The sequence below is a fragment of the Phaseolus vulgaris genome, chromosome 5, assembly GCF_051622355.1.
Source record: "Phaseolus vulgaris cultivar YP4 chromosome 5, ASM5162235v1, whole genome shotgun sequence".
Taxonomy (NCBI): Eukaryota; Viridiplantae; Streptophyta; class Magnoliopsida; order Fabales; family Fabaceae; genus Phaseolus; species Phaseolus vulgaris.
The window spans coordinates 10,293,826-10,315,983 of record NC_143502.1 but is presented as its reverse complement, the minus strand read 5'-3'; the positions used below and the strand labels follow the sequence as shown (position 1 = coordinate 10,315,983).

The 22,158-nt window shown below is 42.3% G+C and overlaps 1 protein-coding gene across 1 annotated transcript; it reads left to right on the top strand.

Annotated features, from left to right (window-relative positions):
- The first annotated feature begins 797 nt into the window (after positions 1-797).
- LOC137835131 (epidermis-specific secreted glycoprotein EP1) lies at positions 798-2,360 on the top strand. The gene has a single exon (XM_068643489.2). The coding sequence runs from the start codon at positions 881-883 to the stop codon at positions 2,186-2,188; it is 1,308 nt and encodes a 435-aa protein (XP_068499590.1). The 5' UTR covers positions 798-880; the 3' UTR covers positions 2,189-2,360.
- Positions 2,361-22,158: the final 19,798 nt, after the last annotated feature.

The window sequence follows — 22,158 nt, the reverse complement described above, 5'->3', positions numbered from 1 at the left end:
ATAATTCTATAATTACAAGAGTTGAAAATGAAATTAAGATCAGATGCAATCCGTTAGGCCAAATATGATTGTGTGAAGAAAAGGTAATCCTTCAACACAAAACAAGTGGCAGCTCAAAGCTTTGACCATGTTAAATCGCGTTGACTTATTAGCCAGCTCATATATATTAAATTTAAACCAAACATCATTTGACAATTCGTATTAACACTTGAACTTAATTTCAAGAAAATAAATTATTACTAAATTAATTTTAGTTTTATTTACTACACTGTACACTGTAATTATAATTTACTCAAATTTAAAACTAAATTTATGCTTTTAAGACCAATCTCATCACTTACTTAATGCATAAAAGATTAATAATCTCAAAATTTAATGGATCATCGAAGACAGAAAACCATCATATCTTTAAATAATGCAATACTAATATGGATTTGCTTGGTGTTTTGTAAAAGCAATCTTATTTTAATGTATATTTTTCTCAGGATCTTATCCAAAGATAAAAGAAGATGCTTCCACGTTCTAATAAATTAGGTAGCAAAGAATCATTTTCATAAAATAGTCACATATTTGCAGTGTAGGACACGGAAATTCATGATCGGTGACATCTTTCTTATCAAAAAATATTTTCTTTATACACAAATCTTAAGAAAAAGAAAGATAGTAGTATAAAGATGACCCACCAAGTCCTCCAACACTGAAATACAAAATCCTATACAGTTGTACGAATTTGATCTGGATCCAAATCTAGACATTCCTCGTGATATTTGAGTTGAAAACCTTGACCAAAGATGGTACAGTATTTTGTAATAAGTTCTGAATTCTTACTATATATAGAAGAGGTCACTCACATAGATATAACAATATATCAACAACAACAATGGCTTCTCTTTCTCTACCCAAAACTTCTTTTCTTCTTGCCTTATTGTTCTTCTCATCTTTCACCCTCATTGTGCATGCAATTGTTCCGCAGAATGAGACCTTCAAATTTGTGAACTCGGGTGAACTTGGACCCTTCATTGTTGAGTACGGTGGTGATTACCGAATGATAAGCATCTTCAACTCTCCTTTCCAAGTTGGTTTCTACAACACCACCCCAAATGCCTTCACTCTAGCTTTGCGTGTTGGACTCCAACGCTCAGAGCAACTCTTTAGATGGGTGTGGGAGGCCAATAGAGGCAACCCAGTTGGAGAGAATGCCACTTTTTCACTTGGAACTGATGGAAACCTTGTGTTGGCTGATGCTGATGGTAGAATTGTTTGGCAAACCAACACTTCCAAAAGAGGTGTTGTGGCCTTCAGATTGCTTCCAAATGGTAACATGGTCCTCCTTGATGCACAGGGAAAGTTTGTTTGGCAGAGTTTTGACCACCCCACAGATACCCTTTTGGTTGGTCAGTATCTTAGAGCAAAAGGACCATCCAAACTGGTTAGTAGGCTTTCAGAGAAGGAGAATGTAGATGGACCTTACAGTTTGGTTTTGGAGCCTAAAGGGTTGGCCTTGTACTACAAGAGCAAGAATTCCCCTAGGCCAATTCTGTATTGGTTTTCATCTGATTGGTTCTCCATTCAACAAGGCTCCTTGGACAATGTCACCTTCACTTCTGATTCAGAGAGTTTTGAAATTGGATTTGATTACTTCGTGGCCAATTCTTCCACCAGTGGCAATAGAATCCTCGGTAGGCCGGTGAACAATAGCACCATAACATACCTCAGGCTTGGAATTGATGGTAACATTAAATTCCACACTTACTTCCTTGATGTGCGTGATGGTGTTTGGCAAGTGACCTACACTCTATTTGACAGAGATTCTGATGAGAGTGAGTGCCAATTGCCTGAGAGATGTGGAAAATTTGGGCTATGTGATGACAACCAATGCGTGGCTTGTCCATTGGAAAATGGACTATTTGGGTGGAGCAACAATTGCACTTCCAAGACTGTGACATCATGCAAGGCAAATGAGTTTCACTACTACAAACTTGAAGGAGTTGAACATTACATGAGCAAGTACACTACAGGGGACAGAGTGAGTGAGAATAACTGTGGAAACAAATGCACTAAGGATTGCAAGTGTGTGGGTTATTTCTACCACCGAGAGAACTCAAGGTGTTGGATAGCTTATGATTTGCAAACCCTCACCAGAGTGACCAATTCCTCACACGTGGGGTATATTAAGGTGCCTAATTAGTAAATTCAAAAGCATTGGTTTTGGAGTTTGAATAAGTTACTTTGAATAATTCCTAATAGTGGTTTAAGTTGCAATAAACCTGTGGTTTGTTTCTATCCTATGTGTAGAGAAGGAAATGGATGTACAATAAATTAAAGTCTTTAATAATTATGATTGGTTTGGTTTGCTTAAAGTACAATTCATATTTTTCTGTTTCTATGTCCTTAGCAAATTCATTGCTTTGGTAAGACATAACTTAACTATTTGTAATTTGTTTTAAGCAGAACAAATGAATAATATTCGAATAATATTTCATGAGTTGAACTTAAGTATCTATAATATAGCAGGTGATTGAAGGCTGAACATTTATGTATCGATGTTAAGACGGTTTAACAGAAAAATAACAATTTATTATTATTAGATATAAAATTTCAGAATTTTAAAACGAAACTTGAAATGCAGCAATAGAGTGATACCATATGATCCTGCCAGTTGACATAGCGCAAGAGCGTTGCCTCGTCAAAATCTTCCTCACCATCTTGACACCACGTGCCCTTCAAGTCCACACCACAGATAGTCTGTCTGAGAACCTGAAAACACAAGATGGCGCCTTTGCAGCCAGTGGCGCTCCGACGCTCAAGTCAGTAACAAGAACACCCAAAAACTGAGAGAAAACTATACTCTGTAGAACCGTACTAAAGTGCACTCAACCCAAAACAATGAGCCGTAATGAAAATGTACCTCTGCAAATTCTGTTAAGTTTACCTTTATACCTAGGTTTTTTCTCTCTCCGGGCAGTTACGCTTTGGACGCGTGGCTCGCATCCAACCCTGCACGTGTCATCATCTGGGCTGGGGTAGCAGGTAGTACCCAGCCCTACACGTGTCATCATCTGGGCGGGGGTAACTTAAGCGTCACTTCTATGTAGCATCCAACCATACACGTGTCGTCATCTGGGTTGGAGTAATAGGTAGCATCAAACCCTACACGTGTCGTCATCTGGGTTGGGGTAACTTGAGCATCTTTTCTGTGTAGTAACCAGTCGCACGGCCAAGTCTCCTATTCAAGGAGTAATCTAGCACGTAATACGCTCTGGAATACCACCGGACAAGGCGAGTATCGGATGCAACAAAGTGCACCATCTCTGTGATATCGCTTGTCGCAAGTGCAACCCTCCCTATTGCTACGCCATGCATGTTCTAGCTGAGGAAACCTTGCCACCAACGAATGTCCACTCTGGGAATCCTGTCGCTGATGAGCAAGCTGTTTCCTCCAACCCACTCGACCTTCACGCCCCATGCTGGCGTAACAATCATCTTACTGAACTTACACGCTTGAACTTACTCTTCTGAGCCTCCAACAGCTTTAACTAAGTTTACTGGGAGATCCGGCGATGTGCTCCTTATGGCAATGTCCGACCACCTGATTTTCCATTATCTAATACGTCGATGACACACAAACCCGACGACGACCGACTATGTACACTGCAGAACGCCACTTCCACGAACGGCGACTATGCTCACTCCTGAACCATTCGTCTTTCTCTTGTCCACGTGTTCTGCTGAGCACACCCCACATAGTCACGTGCTAGACACGTCATCACACCCGATGACCTGGTCGGTACACAAGCACCCAAGTCTTGAGCTGCAACTTGTTCAGCGAAAAGACTAAAGAGTTGAATTTTCGGCGACCTACGTGGCCTTGCGCGTTGGCGCTCATACTATTCACTGATTTGACACTTCACCAACCCCTTCGATCATATGACACGTGGACTTATCAACGACCATTATTCATTGCCGTTTGCGCTTCTCGCAACGTTCGAAACTATTCAAAACTCTTAAAAACTTCGCGCCACTTCACTGTTTCATTATCTTCTTCCTCGCTCCAAACTCTCGAAACGCTTCAGCGAACGCTTCATCTCCTTCAATCACCATCTTACTGAACGCTCTTCTGATCATCAAAAGGTAACTTTTTTATCACTCCCACTAATATTTGCTTCATTTTAATCGGTTTGCATCATCCATTAACTGTCTGGAGCATACGTTGTGGGATGTTTTCTTTGCTTCGCTTTTTCCTGCGTTTAGGGTTTCTAGCCTTTTCTCTGTGAGCCCCCCTTGTCCTCTCTGTCTTCTCCGGTTGGGTCCCTCTGTTTTCAAACTCTCATCTCTTCCCTTTTCATTTTCTTTGCAGCTCTTCTGATGGCTCGCTCCAAAGTCACTCCAAACCCTCCTCCATCTCCTCAAAACCCTCCGACGAAAACTCGTAGGGCCAACCCTTCTTCCTCTCACAATCCACCAAGGGATCCTAATGTCCCTTCGAGCCAGGTCATGAGGCCTGCGTCTTCTCGACCCAACCAACCGCAACCAAACCCACCTCACGCCAGCACGGTTGTGAGACCCCTCCCAGACTATAAGCAACTGTACCCCTGGGCCTCTTCGGCTTTGCTGGGTGAGACCTCCTCCATTAACACCGACGTCGACGTCCTCTGCCTCAAGAAAGGTGATCAAGCTCACCTTTCTTTCAGCAAAGAACACGATGACAAGGTGTCCATTCGTCCTTGTCCTCCCGGAGAACCCATTTGCACTGACAACCAGGGAAGCAACGGCGAACCCTTTTGCTTTGTCTACGCCACGATGTTCAAGAAAGTCAAGCTCCGCTTCCCCTTCACTCGCTTCGAGAGGGAGCTTTTGACTGAGCTTGACATAGCCCCCGCCCAGCTTCATCCCAACAGTTGGGCGTTCGTCAGGGCGTACCAAATCATCTGTGCGCACTTGGGACATCCAGCTTCGGTGGACGTGTTCCTTTACCTGTTCGAGGCCAAGAACCCAGGCGATCGTCTATGGGTCAGCCTCAACGGGGTTGCTGGGAGGTCCATCCTCTCCATCTTCCAGGAATCCTACAAAGACTGGAAAGGGAAGTTCGTGCGCGTCTGCTGCAACGACTAAGACCCCACTCTTCTCGACGGATTTCCCTTGTATTGGGTGAACAAGGAAAAGAAAGAGACCAGCTTCAGGAGGGCTAGGGGGCCATAAAAGATGGGGGAGCTCGACAAAGACCTATGCAACTTCTGAAAAGGAGTTGCCTCCTCCAACGTGACTTTGGCCACCTCCTCCATCATCGCCTATGAGTTCCACGAAGGTCAACTGGACGTTCACATAGGTTTGTCTTTAAGTCCTATCTCCGAGTCCCCTTAGCTTGAATTCGCATCATCCTGTCTTTTTCATTGATGTTGCCGTTCTGATTCGCGCATAGTCTTAACTAGTTATTCCATGCATTGACTTACACTGCTTATTTTCTTGTGCATTATCAATTGCTCGAGTTGGACTGGTTTGTGATTGTTGGCTTCTTTGTGCAGATATGATGTTGGGGAAAGGAAGGATGGTTGAGCTGCGCTCCATAGCCAAACTCCACAATCTGGCGGCAGGCTCTCAAACCGTCCCAAACTTTGTTGCAGAGATCACCGTCGCCCAAGGCAAATCTCCGCCAGTCGGCCCGTCCACTGCCGCTGTTCTTCCTGCCCCCGAGCGGAGGAAACTACTACCCAAAAGGGCTAAGAGGAAGGCCCCCAGGGTTGTATCGAACGACGAAGCAGATGAAAGCACCGAGGACGGGCTGATCTGCAAGAGAAAGTGGGGAGTTGAAACTGAACCACCAGCAGCTGAGGGCGCCCTTCCTGACTACGTCGAGAACCCCCTCAGCGTCTCCATGCCCTTCGAATCCGCTCGGGATGTTCTTGCTTCAAACGCCTCAGCTGTTGAAGCTGCACCTGAACAGCTTGCTGATACGCAAGCTTCCTCTCAAGCTGGAACAGAACTCCCCACCTCACCACCACGCCTTGAGGCTCCCCTCGCCATCCAACCTTGCGAGGGTGGTGGTGAGAACCAACCTTCACCTCCTCCCTCAACTCCAGGCCTTCCAGCTCCTCTCCAGGAAGCCTTGAAGTCCATCACAGTGCGCCTGAACGCCATGGTCGACGAATGTCTTCCTCAAATCGTTGGTGCAGGTCTGAAAGGCTCCTTAGACAAGTTCGAACTCGATAACCGCATCCATCAGGAGGTGGCGAGCACCACGAGAGCCAAAGCCGAGAAAGTCAAATGCGACATGATGATGCAAGGGCTAGAGTTCTCGCGGGAGGAAAACGCTCTCAACGAAGAGCTTCGAAGTTTGCGTAAGGACAAGACTGAACTGTGCTGGAAACTGCACGACAAACTTCAGGACGCCGTCGAGTTGGAGAGCAAGCTCGTCCCTATGAGGGAGAAAATTGTAGAGCTGGAGGAGGCCCGAAAAACCGACGCCAAAAAGATGGCCAAACTGGAGAAGAGGTCGACCGAGAGGGAAACCCTTCTGGGGAAAGTTGAACAAGATTGGGACAAGGCCTCCAGAGAACTGAGCGAAACTGCTGCCAAGCTTGCCCAAGTTCGCGAAGAGAACAGCGGGTTCAAGAAGAAGGTCGACGAGCTCGAGCTTGAAATTGCCCAGGTTCGTGAAGAGAACAGTGGGTTCAAGATGAAGATCGGCAAGCATCAGCTTGAAGTTGCCCAAGTTCTTACCTCCGGCTTTGGAGCAGTTCGCTTGCAAATTTCCCGATCTTGACCTCTCCGAGTTTTCGGTGTACAACGAGGTGGTGGATGGCAAGATCATGCCTCCGACTTAACTGCTCCCATCTGCCACTTCAATTTTATCAACTTGAAACTTCTTGTATTTAACTCTGATTTATATGTAATAACTTTCATTCTGCTCAAACTGTTTGATATACATGTGTATATATATATATGGCTTCTAATTTTATCTGTTGTGCGATCACCTGGTATGACTGGCTGGTTTTTACTCAACCCAATGTACTTCGCACAAATTGGTACTTAATTCTCTGGAAATCACCTTAACTTAAACAAACTGTTAGTCTATAGCAATAACGTTTAACACGAAATCACTTACTTGGCAGTAGGGGTGTAGGTCGATCTTAGTATCTGAAATCTCGCACGCCTGATCTGCCAAAGGACAAGCGTATTTCTATGTTATCGCCCAAAACTTCGCTGATCTGGCTCTCACCGTGTAATCCTCTTTCTATTTCAATCTCAAAGCCATAGGCTTTTGGCGACGCCATTTTGCTTTTAACTGAAAACGTCCCCTACGGGGCCACCTCATGACTTCATCTTTGCTCGTCTGGAAGTGGAGCTGCCTTTCGAATCTCCCTCTACCTTCCCCGAGTCTTTAACCTAAGATAGCTTAAATCATTGTTCCCTCATCTGGGGGTAGAGCCGCCTTTCGGATCCTTCTCTACCTCCCTGAGTTTTAGAACAATGATTTAGGTGGTGAGGTGTCCTCTGCGAACCTCCCCCAGCCACCCTTTAACTTCTTTTTTAACTGGTCTTACTAGGTCAATATTGATTTTTCACTCAAGGGAAAAAGCGTTTTCATCAACCCTCCTTTCCCATACTTAAGATCATTAGCACCCCTGACTTTTCAGCTTCATCTTGCCTGAACTCACTCGAGGGTGAGAAGGGCTTTTCCCGATGCCTCAACTTGCCCAGGGGTTACATCTCCTCCTCCCCTGGATGCACTGAGGACTTTCAAACTTGCCTCAATTTGCTTACGCAAAGAGGTCTTGTAATCTGCTCTTGCCTGTACTCGCTTAGGGCAAGGAGGACTTTAATCTTTTCTCGCCTACACTCGCTCGAGGCGAGGAGGTCTTTTTAATCTCTTCTCACCTACACTCGCTCGAGGCGAGGAAGGTCTTTTTAATCTCTTCTCGCCTACACTCGCTCGAGGCGAGGCGGTCTTTTTAATCTCTTCTCGCCTACACTCGCTCGAGGCGAGGAGGTCTTTTTAATCTCTTCTCGCCAGATGGCGATCAAAAAGTTTTATACTTGTGCCTCCGATCGCCGGGTGGCGGTGAGGACTTAAAAAACTTTATTCCTGTGCCTCCGATCGCCATGTGGCAATGAGGACTTAAAACTTTAACTTGCACCTCCGATCGCCGGGTGGCGATGAGGGTTTAAAACTTCATACTTTAAAACTTTGTACTGGATGCATGCGATCTGAATTCACCATTGCTTAAAACTACACAAGGGCGATAAAGTCTCTTTCCGAGAACTTAAAAAACGATGAGCATGCAAACTTAATAACTGGGAAACTTTGATAAACTTCGAAACCTTCTTTATTGGGTGGCCTCGTTAAAAACCCTCCTTAGGGAAAAAAAGAGTGCCCCCTTGAAAAACTGTTTTAACTGAAACATCTTAAACTGTTCGAGTTAATTGCTACTTACAATGCTTTAACTGTAATAAAAATTGAGATGGGTGGCGTTCCAAGTGCCCCTCCTTCCAGCGTCTCCAAGTGGTAGGCGTCGTTCCCAAGTGCTTCGGTTATTCTAAACGGTCATGTCCACTTGGGTGACAATTTGTTCTCCATCCCGTACTGGTGGGCCTTCCTCATCACCAGGTCGCCATCTCTGAATTGCTTTGGCCTTATTCTAGAGTTGTACTTGCGTTCAACTCTTCTCGTCACTGCTTCAGCCTTCACCCGTGCTTCCTCCCTGACCTCATCCAGCAAATCCAAGTTCATCCTCCTCTCTTCGTTCGAGTCTTCCGCCACGAAGTTTTGGAATCTCAGCGAGCTTTCCTGGGTTTCAACTGGAATCATTGCATCACACCCATACACCAAACTAAACGGGATTTTGTGGGTTCCCAATTGCTCGGTGGCGTGATATGCCCATACTATTCGGGGAACTTCCTCAACCCAAGACCTTTTGGCCTTCTCCAACCTCCTCTTCAAGCCTCTCAGCAAAACCCGATTGGCTGACTCCACTTGCCCATTCGTTTGTGGGTGCTCCACAGAAGCAAACACCTGCTGTATTCCAACATCCCCACACAGCTTCTTCAATAGGTGACTCGCAAATTGAGTCTCATTATCTGATACCAAACGCTTGGGCACACCAAACCGACACACAATATTCTTCCACACGAAACTCTGAATCTTCTACGCGGTGATCTAGGCTACTGGTTCTGCTTCAATCCACTTTGTGAAGTACTCGATCGCCACAACCAAATACTTCATTTGCCTGATCGCCAACGGAAAGGGTCCCAGAATATCGATTCCCCACGTATGGAATGGCAGGGGTTGTAAATCAACTTTAGCTCCTCTAGGGGCGCCTTGTGCCAATCGGCGTGCTGCTGGCATTGCTTGCAACGCTGGGCATATTTCTTGCAATCTTCCCTCATTGTGGGCCAGTAATAACCTGCACGGAGGGTTCTTGATGCCAAAGCTTGACCCCCGATGTGACTCCCACAGATCCCCTCGTGGAGCTCAGCCATGATTCTCACGCACTTCTCTCCGTGTACACATACCAGAAAAGGGTGCGTAAACCCAAACTTGTACAACTCGCCATCGATGAGAGTGAACCTGTTGGAGTTCTTCTTTATCTTTCTGGCCTCTGTCGAGTCCATTGGGAGCACGCCATCCGCCATGTAGCGTTGGTAGGGCGTTACCCATGTATCTGGCTCATGGAAAGCGCAAACTTGCGTCATTTTTGTCACTCCCGCTGGATGCGCCTTAACTCTCGATGTCCTCAACGTCTCCTGAGTCAAGGATCTATGACTCCTCGCCGTCCTTTCCATTGACTTGCACACTTGAAGAACCTGGTGATCTGCCACAAATGCTCGAGGTGTCTTCAAAGTTTCTTGTATAACGGTCCTCTGCCTGCCCCCCTTGCCTGAACTGGCAAGCTTGGCCAGCAAGTCAGCTCGGGCATTCTGCTCTCTTGGCACGTGCACCACTTCGAATAAAACAAAGGACCTCTTTAACTCTTGCACATACTCCAGGTAAGCTGCCATCTGCGGATCTTTGGCCTAAAACTCGTTGGTTACCTGCGTAGTGACCAACAACGAATCACTCTTGGCCATAAGCACCCTTGCTCCCATCTCCTTTGCGAACAAAATACCAGCGGTCAAAGCCTCATACTCCGCTTGATTATTGCTAGCTATAAAGGCAAACCTCAGAGATTGCTCTATCAACACGTCGTTGGGTCCTTCCAAAATAACCCCAGCCCCGCTACCCAGCTGGTTAGACGACCCATCCACCGAGAGCACCCAACGAAAATCGTCCCCAGCGTTCTACACTGTTCCAGAAGATAGCTCGACCACAAAGTCGGCGAAGATTTGCCCCTTGATCGGTCCTCGGGGCTCATACTTGATGTCGAATTCCGACAACTCCACCGCCCACTTTACCATCCTCCCAGCTACATTCGGTTTCTTCAAAACCTTCTGGATGGGTAAGTCAGTCATTACCAACACTGTAAAGCTCTGGAAGTAATGGCGCAGCCTCCTCGCCGAAAACACAACCGCCAGCGCCGCTTTCTCTAAGGCCTGATATCTCACTTTTGGGCCCTGCAACACCTTGCTAACAAAATAGATGGGTTTCTGGACTTGATCTTGATCCTGGACAAGCACCGCACTTATTGCCCTCTCAGTTATGGCAAAATATAATCCGAGGGGCGTTGCCACTTAAGGTTTGCACAGAACCGGCAGGCTCGCCAAGTACTCTTTGAGCTTCACAAAAGCTTCTTCACACTCCTTCATCCAGACAAACCTGTTATTCCTCTTCAAGCATTGGAAGTACGGGTGGCCCTTCTCTCCACTGCGGATACGAATCGAGACAGAGCGGCCATCCGGCCCGTGAGCTGCTGCACCTCCTTTACAGTGGCAGGACTCCTCATCGCCAGAATGGCGGCACATTTGTTGGGGTTTGCCTCGATTCCCCTCCCCGACAAGAGAAATCCCAGAAATTTTCCTGCCTCCACGCCGAAAATACACTTCTCAGGATTTAGTTTCAGCTTGTACCTGGCTATTGTAACGAACAACTCTTCCAGATCAGTGACGTGCCTGCTCTTTTCCAGAGATGTTACGACCATGTCGTCAACATATGCCTGCACATTCCTCCCGAGCATAGGGGAGAGCACCTTGTCCATTAGCCTCTGGTACGTTGCCCTCGCATTCTTCAGCCCAAAAGGCATCACCTTGTAGCAATAGCATGACCTTTCCGTCATGAAGGCAGTCTTTTCCTCATCCATAGGATGCATTTTAATCTAGTTGTATCCTGAGAAGGTGTCTAAGAAGTTGAGCAACTTACACCCTGACGCATTGTCTACCAGGGCATCTATACTTGGCAAAGGATAAGAATCCTTTGGACAGGCCTTATTCAGATCTGTGAAGTCAACACACATCCGCCATTTCCCACTGCTCTTCTTGACCAAAACGACGTTGGCGAGCCATTCTGGATATTGGATCTCCCTGATATGGCCTGCTACAAGGAGTTTTTGCGTTTCGTCCTTGATCGCCTGTCTCTTTTCCTCGTTGAACTTTCTCCTTCTTTGGCGGATTGGCCTGACCTGGGGATCCATTGCTAAACGATGGCACAAGAAATCGGGGTCAATCCCCGGCATGTCTGAGGCAGACCATACAAACGCGTCCAGGTGTCTACTTATTACCTTGGCGATCTGGTCTTGTGTCTCGCTGTCTAAGGTTTTCCCTAGTTTAAACGTCTTGCCGTTGATCTTCTTCTCAAGCCACTCCTTGACCGGCTGAGGCCTCTTCTTGCTGGCGATCAGTGCTCTCGCAATACCCGACTCCCTGGCGGTCTCCAGGCAGTTTTTCTCTTCCTCGACCCGAGCGGCGCTCTCGAACCTCGCCTCGACATCCTCCATTGCCACGTCACCCTCGGCGGCCACCTCCAACGCTGTATCCACAACTCGCCGGCTTTCCTGCTCGAGCCCCACACCAGGGGGCGGCGTTGTGGTTATGTGGCATACAAATCTCTTGTTCTTGAGGCTGTTTTCATAGCACTTCTTCGCCTCCTTTTGGTCAGAACAGATGGTGATGATCATCCTTTCCATTGATGGTAGCTTGACCTTCATGTGCCTTGTTGAAGGCACAACTCCTGTCCTGTTGAGTGTTGGCCTTCCCAACAGGATGTTGTATGCCGATGGAGCGTTCACGACAAGGTACCTAATCTTCTCTGTGCGCGAGGCCAAGCCATCTGTGAACGTCTTCCTTAACTCAATGTACCCCCTGACCTCCACTTGATCACCGGAAAAACCGTACAAGCAGCCCCCATATGGCTTCAGCTGGTCAGGGAATAACTGTAACTTTTCAAAAGTTGGCCAAAACATCACATCTGCCGAGCTTCCTTGATCGACCAGCACCCGATGGACTGTCCTTCCCGCCGTAACAAGCGAGATTACAATAGGGTCATTGTCATGAGGCACGACATCCCTAAGGTCTTCTTTGGTGAACGTGATGTCCACGTCGGGTGAGTGATCCTCAAAGACCTTCATTGACATCACAGACCTTGCATACTTCTTTCGCTGCGATGCAGTACACCCACCACCCGAGAATCCACCAGCTATGGTGTGGATCTCGCCGTGGATGGGTACTTCGTGCTGTTGTCCCTCACTGCCCGCCGATTGTGAGCCTGATGATTGGCCTGCTTGCTTCTCCAGCAAGTAATCCTTCAAGAACCCACATTTGACCAACTCGGGGAGTTGGTATCCCAAAGCCAAACACGAGTTGATAGAGTGGCCAAAGCTCTTGTGGAACTCACACCACGCATCTGGTTTTGGTCCCAACACCTTATATGTTGTCTTCTCAGGCACTTTGAGCCTGGCCGCAATGTTCGGGATGGCGATCAGGTCAGCCAACCCCATCACGAACTCATATCTTGGCGGGCGATTGGGCTCTCTAGGCCGCCCTGGCCCCTTCCCCTTGCTCTTCTTCGGGTCATAAGGATGATGCATCCTTTGACCCTTCTTCCCTGCCACAGCTTCCATCACCCTCTGCGGCTGAATCCTCGTCTGAGCGCGTGGCTTAGCAGGGGCCACATTTCCCCTTTTCTCGGAAACTTCGCTCTCAGCGGCAATGTGAGCCACGGCACGTCGTCGTTTCAACGAATGTGGCGGGGTGACTCCTTATCAGCGATTCACTAAAAGGTCCAGGCAACACGCCCTTTTTGAAGGCATGCACAAACATTTCTTCATCCTTACCTGGCAAGCGAACGATTTGAGCTCCGAATCTGTTCAGAAAATCCTTCAGAGACTCCCCTTAATACTGCCTCACGTCGAACAGGTCGTAAGACACCAACGGCGGTGCCTTATTCACTATGTACTGCTCAACGAACATCTTGGAAAACTGCTGGAACGTGGTAATGTGGCCAGTATGTAAACTGACGAACCAGTCCAGCGCTGTTCCACTGAGAGTGCTCATGAACACCTTGCAGTAGACCGCGTCTGAACCCCCTGAGAGCATCATCTGAGTGTGAAACGCCATGAGATGAGTCTCAGGGTCCTCCACCCCGGTGAAAAATGCTTTCACCGCTACCGTATTTGCAGGGACCACCGTGTCCATGATTTCCTAAGAAAACGGCATGGGAAAGCTACGCGGTGGGGATGGGGGTGCAAATCTGTCCCCAATCGCACGCTCCTCCCGTCCCTGAAGAGCTTTACGCAGCTCTTCGTTGATCCTGTTGAGCTCTTCATTCCTAGCCTGTGAGGCCACTAGTGCCTCGTGCATTCTTTCTCGCTCAGAACGCGATGCAGCTACGTTCTCTTGCAACGTCCTCATCATCTCCATCACCTGCGTCACAGACACAACGTCCTCTTCGTTTGACGGCGCGACTGAACTGGACCGCGTTGTCCTCATCCTTTCTCAGCAAACTCAACAACACAAAGAAACTCCAAACGAACGGTGAAAACTCCGAAAACCGACTACGACAGCAAGCAGTCGAACAGAAAACACCAAAACTTCAACAAACTCGAACTGTGGTTGGGAATCACCTTTTATACGGCCCCACGGTGGGCGCCAGATGATCCTGCCGGTTGACCTAGCTCAAGAGCGTTGCCTCGTCATGATCTTCCTCACCAGCTTGACACCACGTGCCCTTCAAGTCCACACCACAGATAGTCTCTCTAAGAACCTGGAACACTAGATGGCGCCTCTGCGGCCGGTGGCACTCCGGCGCTCAAGTCAATAACAAGAACACCCAAAAACTGAGAGAAAACTATACTCTGTAGAACCGTACTAAAGTGCACTCAACCCAAAACAATGAGCCGTAATGAAAACGTACCTCTGCAAATTCTGTTAAGTTTACCTTTATACCTAGGTTTTTTCTCTCTTCAGGCAGTTACGCTTTGGACGCGTGGCTCGCATCCAACCCTGCATGTGTCATCATCTGGGCTGGGGTAGCAGGTAGTACCCAGCCCTACACGTGTCATCATTTGGGCGGGGGTAACTTAAGCGTCACTTCTATGTAGCATCCAACCCTACACGTGTCGTCATCTGGGTTGGAGTAATAGGTAGCATCCAACCCTACACGTGTCGTCATCTGGGTTGGGGTAACTTGAGCGTCTTTTCTGTGTAGTAACCAGTCGCACGGCCAAGTCTCCTATTCAAGGAGTAATCTAGCACGTAATACGCTCTGGAATACCACCGGACAAGGCGAGTATCGGATGCAACAAAGTGCACCATCTCTGTGATATCGCTTGTCGCAAGTGCAACCCTCCCTATTGCTACGCCATGCATGTTCTAGCTGAGGAAACCTTGCCACCAACGAATGTCCACTCTGGGAATCCTGTCGCTGATGAGCAAGCTGTTTCCTCCAACCCACTCGACCTTCACGCCCCATGCTGGCGTAACAATCATCTTACTGAACTTACACGCTTGAACTTACTCTTCTGAGCCTCCAACAGCTTTAACTAAGTTTACTGGGAGATCCGGCGATGTGCTCCTTATGGTGATGTCAGACCACCTGATCTTCCATTATCTAATACGTCGATGACACACAAACCCGGCGACGACCGACTATGTACACTGCAAAACGCCACTTCCACGAACGGCGACTATGCTCACTCCTGAACCATTCGTCTTTCTCTTGTCCACGTGCTAGACACGTCATCACACCTGATGATCTGGTCGGTACACCATAAATAGAAAAGAAACATAAAAAATGCAATATTGTTAGAAATCCCTTTGATTCTCTATTTAATTAGAGCTAGCGGGTTAGAATGTTGGATACAAAGAGCATAATTGAAGAAAAGGAGGATAAGTGGCTTTGGAAAGTAAGTGATGCTCCAGAGTTTCCAGTCCAATCGGCTTACAGAGTTTTAAGAAGTGAAGGCCAGGAGGAAGAAGTTGTTATGTATAAGGAGTTTTGGAGGATTAAGGTTCAATCATCAGCGTAGTTAACAACATGGAGGGTGTTAGAGGATAAAATAGCATCTAAACGAAATCTGGTGAAAAGGGAGATAAGAGTGGAAAGTAGTGTCTGTAGTATGTGTGGGGAGGGTGAGGTTACCACGTTTCATCTCTTTTGTACGTGCAAAGTTGTCTGCTTGTTTGGTCTAAGTGTTATGAGTAGGTGAGACTAACATCCTTAGTGCATCAGGAGTTGAAAATGCATTTCTCATAGTTTAGACTGATTAAGGGAAGTGAAGTCGTTAATCAGATTTGGCTGTGTGTGTGGATAACAGTTATAGGAGAACTATGGAAGCATAGAAATAAAAAGATCTTCAGGAAAGGGCACATAGACCACTCGGAGATTTTCTTGATGGCATTGTTGAAGGTTTGGTCTTGGGTGACATCGAATGTACACTTAGCCTGCTTCTCTTACTCTGATTGGTGTCTTGAACCTTTGGTTTATATGAGGTCCATCAAAAAATATAAAGGTTAGTGGTGAGGTAGGGAATAACAGTTTTGTTCATGGGTAGAGGATGTTACCGATTTGATTTGTATACACTTCTAGTATAAGAGTTGAGATATCTCTGAAATACTTCTATTATTTATTCATTTTTATTGATAAAAAACATAATTACTATTTTAATTCGTGGTAAGACAATAAGAAAGAAGGATGATTCTTTCTCTGCAAACTTCATGCGTAGTTTTCTTTTCTATCATAATCCATATGCATATAATTGGTTCAATAGAAACTTTAGCAATATATTATACTAATTTGTGTCATTTTATCATACTTTTCTTTTGTTATTATTATGGATTGTTCTTGTATGGGTTGGAAAGTGTTCTCCTAATCCTTCTTAATAGTATCTGATGGGGAGGGCAGGATACCTGTAAAAGATACTTTGATGTCTAAATTAGAACTCAATACGTGGTAAGTAAAAACAATAAATATTGTTCAATAATGTATATCTTTATCTTGGATGTGTATGCATATTTATATTTGTAGAATTATAATAGACCTCAATTTCATATCTATGTTAAGATGGCCTCAAATTAAGATAGAACTCAAAGTTAATCTTAACATTAAAAATAAGATTTTATACATTTGATTATACTAATAATATCGTACAGAAAATTAATCATTAATTTTCTAATAATCGTTTCGATCATGTTATCTTAGATATCTGATCACATCACCCATAAAATATTCAACCACATCAAATGTGACCACTCGACCGTTAGTACCGATGATACATGGATTAATAAGGGTTAAATAAGTCATTAAGACACGTGACTATGTTTTCATCGTAGACATTATTCAATTTTACTTTTATTAAGCCTTTTTTATTTTCTGCACGCATGTTATTTTTGTGTCTAAAGGTTACGTGAAGTTGTTGCTTTTTTCTGATTGAAGACTCTCGAGGGAGAGTGGGGACAAACAAATAAGACACAAAATAGATTGCGATAGTCACTATCAAATAAATATATGATATTCTAATTACTTGTCCAACTTTAAAAATAATTCATGCATACATTGAAGTTCATAATGCATTCTATGTGTAATATAAAACTTGGATGTCCTACTGAGCTTTATCACTTACCGAAACAAAAACTTTGATGAAACTTGGATGGTGAATTAGCATTTAGTTACGAACAACTAAAGAACAAAACACACACTAAACAACCTTAAAAATGTTTCAACATTAATCATATTAACTTACCCCTAGACTCCAACACAAACCTGAAAAACTCAATGCTCATATACTTGCTCAAGCCCTTTTAACTATGCTACTAACTTTCAAGATGATACATAAAACAAAATGACAACTACAAGTTGCTCTTCTGGGCATCTACTTTTTTTAACAAATGGGGGCAATAGAGTTCTGATTCAAGAAGAAGTGTTAATATTAGGAATTCCTCTAAACACAAAATGGTTTCTTGACTAAAGAATAGGAACTAACTAAAAGCAAAAGTTACCTTTGTTGGCATACACTAGCATTTTGAATTCAAAGAGTTTATTTGTCAACCTTTTCTCATCTTAATAATTTAAGTTTTTAACTGATGTAATTTCTATGTTCCACCAACATAATTTATCATCAAGCAAACAACATGTGAGAAACTTTATTTGTAATTTACTTTAATTACAATCAATCATAAGTTACATACCTTATATGTTACTAAAAAAATTATTTAATAAAAATTAATTTTAAAACCAATAACTAAAATCTTAGTAACTAATTAGATACTAATTTAAAAAATATTTTATAAATTTTATTAGTAATAAAAATTATTTTAAATTTTTAATAAATTTTTTATGATGTTTAAAATAGTATATATTTCAATAATATAATAATTGGTTATTTCTTATTTTTTAAAATAAAATTTATATTTAATAATTTTTTTAGTGTATATAAAAAGATATTATTTTTATAATGAGTTGTAACATCAAAAATATTATAAGTGCAAAAACCTATAAAATTTATAACTTTGAGATTGCTGTGTACCATCAAATTCCGCATAGGCAGCATCTTTCTTTTATATTGTGTTCTTTGTATACTGAATATATTCGTCATCGCATTTGTAGCAGTACTTTATAATTAATTTATTTCTCACTTCCTCCACAATGAGCCATATAACGTACTATTTCCAATTAGTTCAATATTTTCTTTTATTTCACATAGTTCAAAATTCATTAATCGCTTTCACGTAAATTCTTTTAAGCTTTCAAATTATTCTTTCGGTAGTTGAAGTATTCTTTTGTGAAAGTAGACAAGATTTAAGTAAGAATCCAATAAAAGCAAGAGAGTTTTTATTTATTTACTGTTGTATTGAGTAATATCCCAAAATAAATAAATTTTTATTTATATAAACTCAAATATATATTTTTTAACATAAATATATTCCTTTATCATGGTAAAACTACAAATCTTTTATTTCAGATTTGCATCTTTTTTTTATGACATGTTTATTACTATATGTTGTTAAGGTCATGACTTTTTCTTTAAACACATTGATCTTAACTTTGTCATTTTTGTTAGTAGGTATTAATCAAATTCCTAAATTAAGTAATGTGAATAAGGGAATACTAAGAAACTACTATAAAAATGAATAGTTTATATGAGTGTTGTCACCATAACTCAATGAGTCTTCCTCAATTTTCTGCAGGTGTAATTGTTCCTTGATTATTATTATTTTTTTTTTTTAAGGTTCTTATATAGAAATTGAATAAGGTTTCTAACTTATTTGGGGTGTTGCTTTTGGTATAGGTCATTCTTGTAAGATTCAAGAGTGATTGTTTTGTGAGTCTTGATTGTAAACAATCTTTGTTATAGTGATATCTCAACTAATGTAGTTAGAAAACTAGATGTAACTCTTAAGAAATAGTGAACCAATATAAAAAATCTTTGTGTTTCTTCCACTACAAGAAAACGCGAATTATATACATACGGATCAAAATCCGTATGTAATATCAACATTACATGCAAATTTTTACATACGGATTTTATTTCGTATGTAAACCAAAGGTAATTACATACGGATTATATCCGTATGTAAATTTGGCGCCATGAAGCGGGAATTAAATTTCGTATGTAAACAAGTATTAGAATAGATGGTCAATCATCATAGAATGCCAAAAGAGTATTATATGGTCTCAATAAAGCATTAGATGATCAAGGAGACAATAGACGATCCATTCAAAAGGTATTAGACAATCTAAATAAGTTTTCGTGAAGAGGCTTGTATCATCTGATATGTACAGTCTTTACGGATTGTCTAGTGAGGTGAAGATACTTGTATTGTCTGATATGTACATTCTTCATTATTCATCTGATGAGTTTAAGATACTTCTATAATCAAATATGTATAGTCTTCCCTATTCGTCTGACAAGTTGAAGATACTGGTGTTGTCTAATATATGCAATTTTCACTATTCGTTTGATGGTTTTAATATCCTTTGCCTTGTATTATCCAAGAAGTTCATTTCGTCTAGTCCATTCCAGTGGTAACATAGTTTCTCAATATTGTCTTGTGTGTTTCTTTGATATCGTTTTATATGTCCTTTCTTCTTTAGATATTATCTTTAAAATCTCTTTTTCATTTATCTAATATTAATATCAAGATAGAATTGTTTGATGGTGAGCATGCGCCTTTGATTAGTCTAATAGTCTTTGTGAGTAATGACAAATGGAAGAAGAAGAATGAACAAGAAATTAAAGAGAGAAAAAAGAATAGAAAATTGTATTAACAAGAGAATATAATAGTGTATGAATAGATGCAAAGAGAGAAAAGCATCAACGATCCATGCAAGCGCAAGTATTAGATGGTTTGTGTATACCCAAGTAATTAGACGAAGTATGAAGGTCAAATACAAAATGATAAACAATCTTTTAGGTTGATATGAAGACACTCAGTGGTATAACTTTGACACTAAGGCTAAAGGATTGTTAAAGAACTTTAACATTCTTGTCGTGATTGTTGTCTTCGTGGTCGCCAGTCAACCTTTGTTCTTCAAAGAGATTTTCTTTATACAGAAGTTCAAAAACAAAAGAGTCGTTACAAATCTTTTTAAAGTTGTTATGAGACAAACTAAAGTTCTCCTTCAATTATCATTTTTTCGGTCTTGGAGCTTAGAGACACATTAAATGTTCTTTACTAATTATTAATTGCACATATCTTTTTTAAGAAATACTCTAATGTACGCCATCACTTATCATACCTAGGTTAGATAACTTTTTTCCTAAAATGGAGAAAAGCAAGGACTATGTGTGGTTGAAAGTCTTTTTAGAGAACACATTTTGACACATCAGAGGAGTTGTTATCATTGAGCAACTTTTAGCATGTTCTTCAAGAGATCTTGGTGTTGTCACTTCAAAAGAGAGATCTTCTTGAAAGAATGAAGAACTGAACATTCCTTGCATACATAGAATAAGCATAAAATATTTTGCTACAAATCAACATCGTTTGATCAAGTTTTTCGCTTATCCAACAAAGTTATGCAAGTACAAATTACTTTGTGTCTATCTAATAGATGAAATACATGCATCTGATCTAATAATTCATAAAGACATGTTTAGTGTAAGAACTTAATCAAAATAAATTTAGGGTCTCTTGAATTTGTTCTAACAATTGTGTACACTAATTCCTTGAAAATAACAATGATCTATCAATATTCAAACATGACAATTTTACTATTCTAGACCATTTAAGTACATTTTAATTTTTACTTTGTGATGAAGATCAAAATAAAGAGGATTTTACTAATGGAGGAAGAGGTCATTCACCCAAACATTTAAAGTTCTTCCTTATAGTCTTCTCAAAAGTTAAAGAAGAATTAAGTAAAGAGAGGATCAAACCCAAAGCCAACAAGAAGACTACAAGCATTCTAGAATGGGCTCCAATTAATATCTTTCTTTGTAATTTCTTTTGTATAAATTTGTAGAACATATAGGAGTAGTGTTTAGGAAGGTGCTAAGAGGGAAACCAAAAAGACACCTCTTTTGTAAGTACCTTAGGCGTTAGTTTTTAGGAAAGAGCTAGAAGAAGTGACTTTTCCTTCTCTTGCTCATTTAGGCGCCAATTTAGGAATAGGCTAGAAGGTGACTCTTCAAATGTTCCTTCCCTTGTACTCTTGGCCGGTCTTATGTCTCTATATAAAGGCATGAAAGACACCTTCAATAATAAGATTGATTTTAGAGAGTAAAGAACCTCTACCAATTTGGTGAGTGAGTGAGAGGGACTTGTGTACTCTTCTTCTCTTCTAGTCTTATCTTGAGTGAATTCTTGGGCCCTCAAGTGGCGGCAACAACACTCATCTTGAAGCCAACCATCCTTCAAGTGGCATATACATTCCAAGAGCTTCATCCACATAAGTCCATTTTTCCTTCATTCCAAATTACCCATTTTTGTTCTACTTGTTTGTTTTCACTTTCAATGGTGTGATTCCAATAGCAAGATATAGATGATTCTTTGACATTTTATGGAATCAACTTGAGTTGGAGAATGAATAGGCACTTTTAATAGAAATGGATCAATGTTCTATGTTTCAAGAACTCACCAAAACTTGCACCAAACACCAAACTCACATGGAAGACCCATTTCTTGCCAATTGAACCGATTAAAAGATGTAAAAATGCAAATGAACCGATTAAAATGCATAACAAATGAAATGAACCGATTAAAATGCTTCAAAACTGAAATGCACCGAACAAATCCAAGGAGAAAGAAGATGAACCGATTGAAACATGAAAATAAGCAAGAACACCGAATAGAAAGCAAGAAAGGAACCTAAGACATGTTTAGGAATTCAAATAGGCACGGAAATGGAATGAGAAGATGGAGAAGAAAGAGGACTTATGTGGTTGTAGTTCTTGGTTGATGAACACGCCACTTGAAGTGTGAATGCTCCAAGATAAGTGTGCAATGCCGCCACTTGAGAGAACCAAGGCACTCAAGATGAGACTAGGAAGAGGAGAAGACAAGTTCTCACTACACTCAATCACCAATTTGGGAGAGTTTTGATACTACAAATTCCAAATCTGCATTATGAAGGACCTAAGCCCTCCTTTTATAGGAGCAAGGGCTGGTCATGAAGCTTACAAAACAAGCTAACCAAAAGTCCCTTGCATGCTACTCACTTCTAGCACCTAAAGTGAAGCATGAAGAGTCACCTTCTAGAAAATTCTAAACTAATGCCTAAAGATGCTTTTACAAAAGAGGTATCTAAGGTTTCCCTCTAAGCACCTTTCCTAAAAACTATGTATTTAAACATTCTAT

Coding starts and splice junctions, on each gene's coding strand:
- LOC137835131 (XM_068643489.2), top strand. CDS start 881: ATGGCTTCTCTTTCTCTACCCAAAACTTCTTTTCTTCTTGCCTTATTG.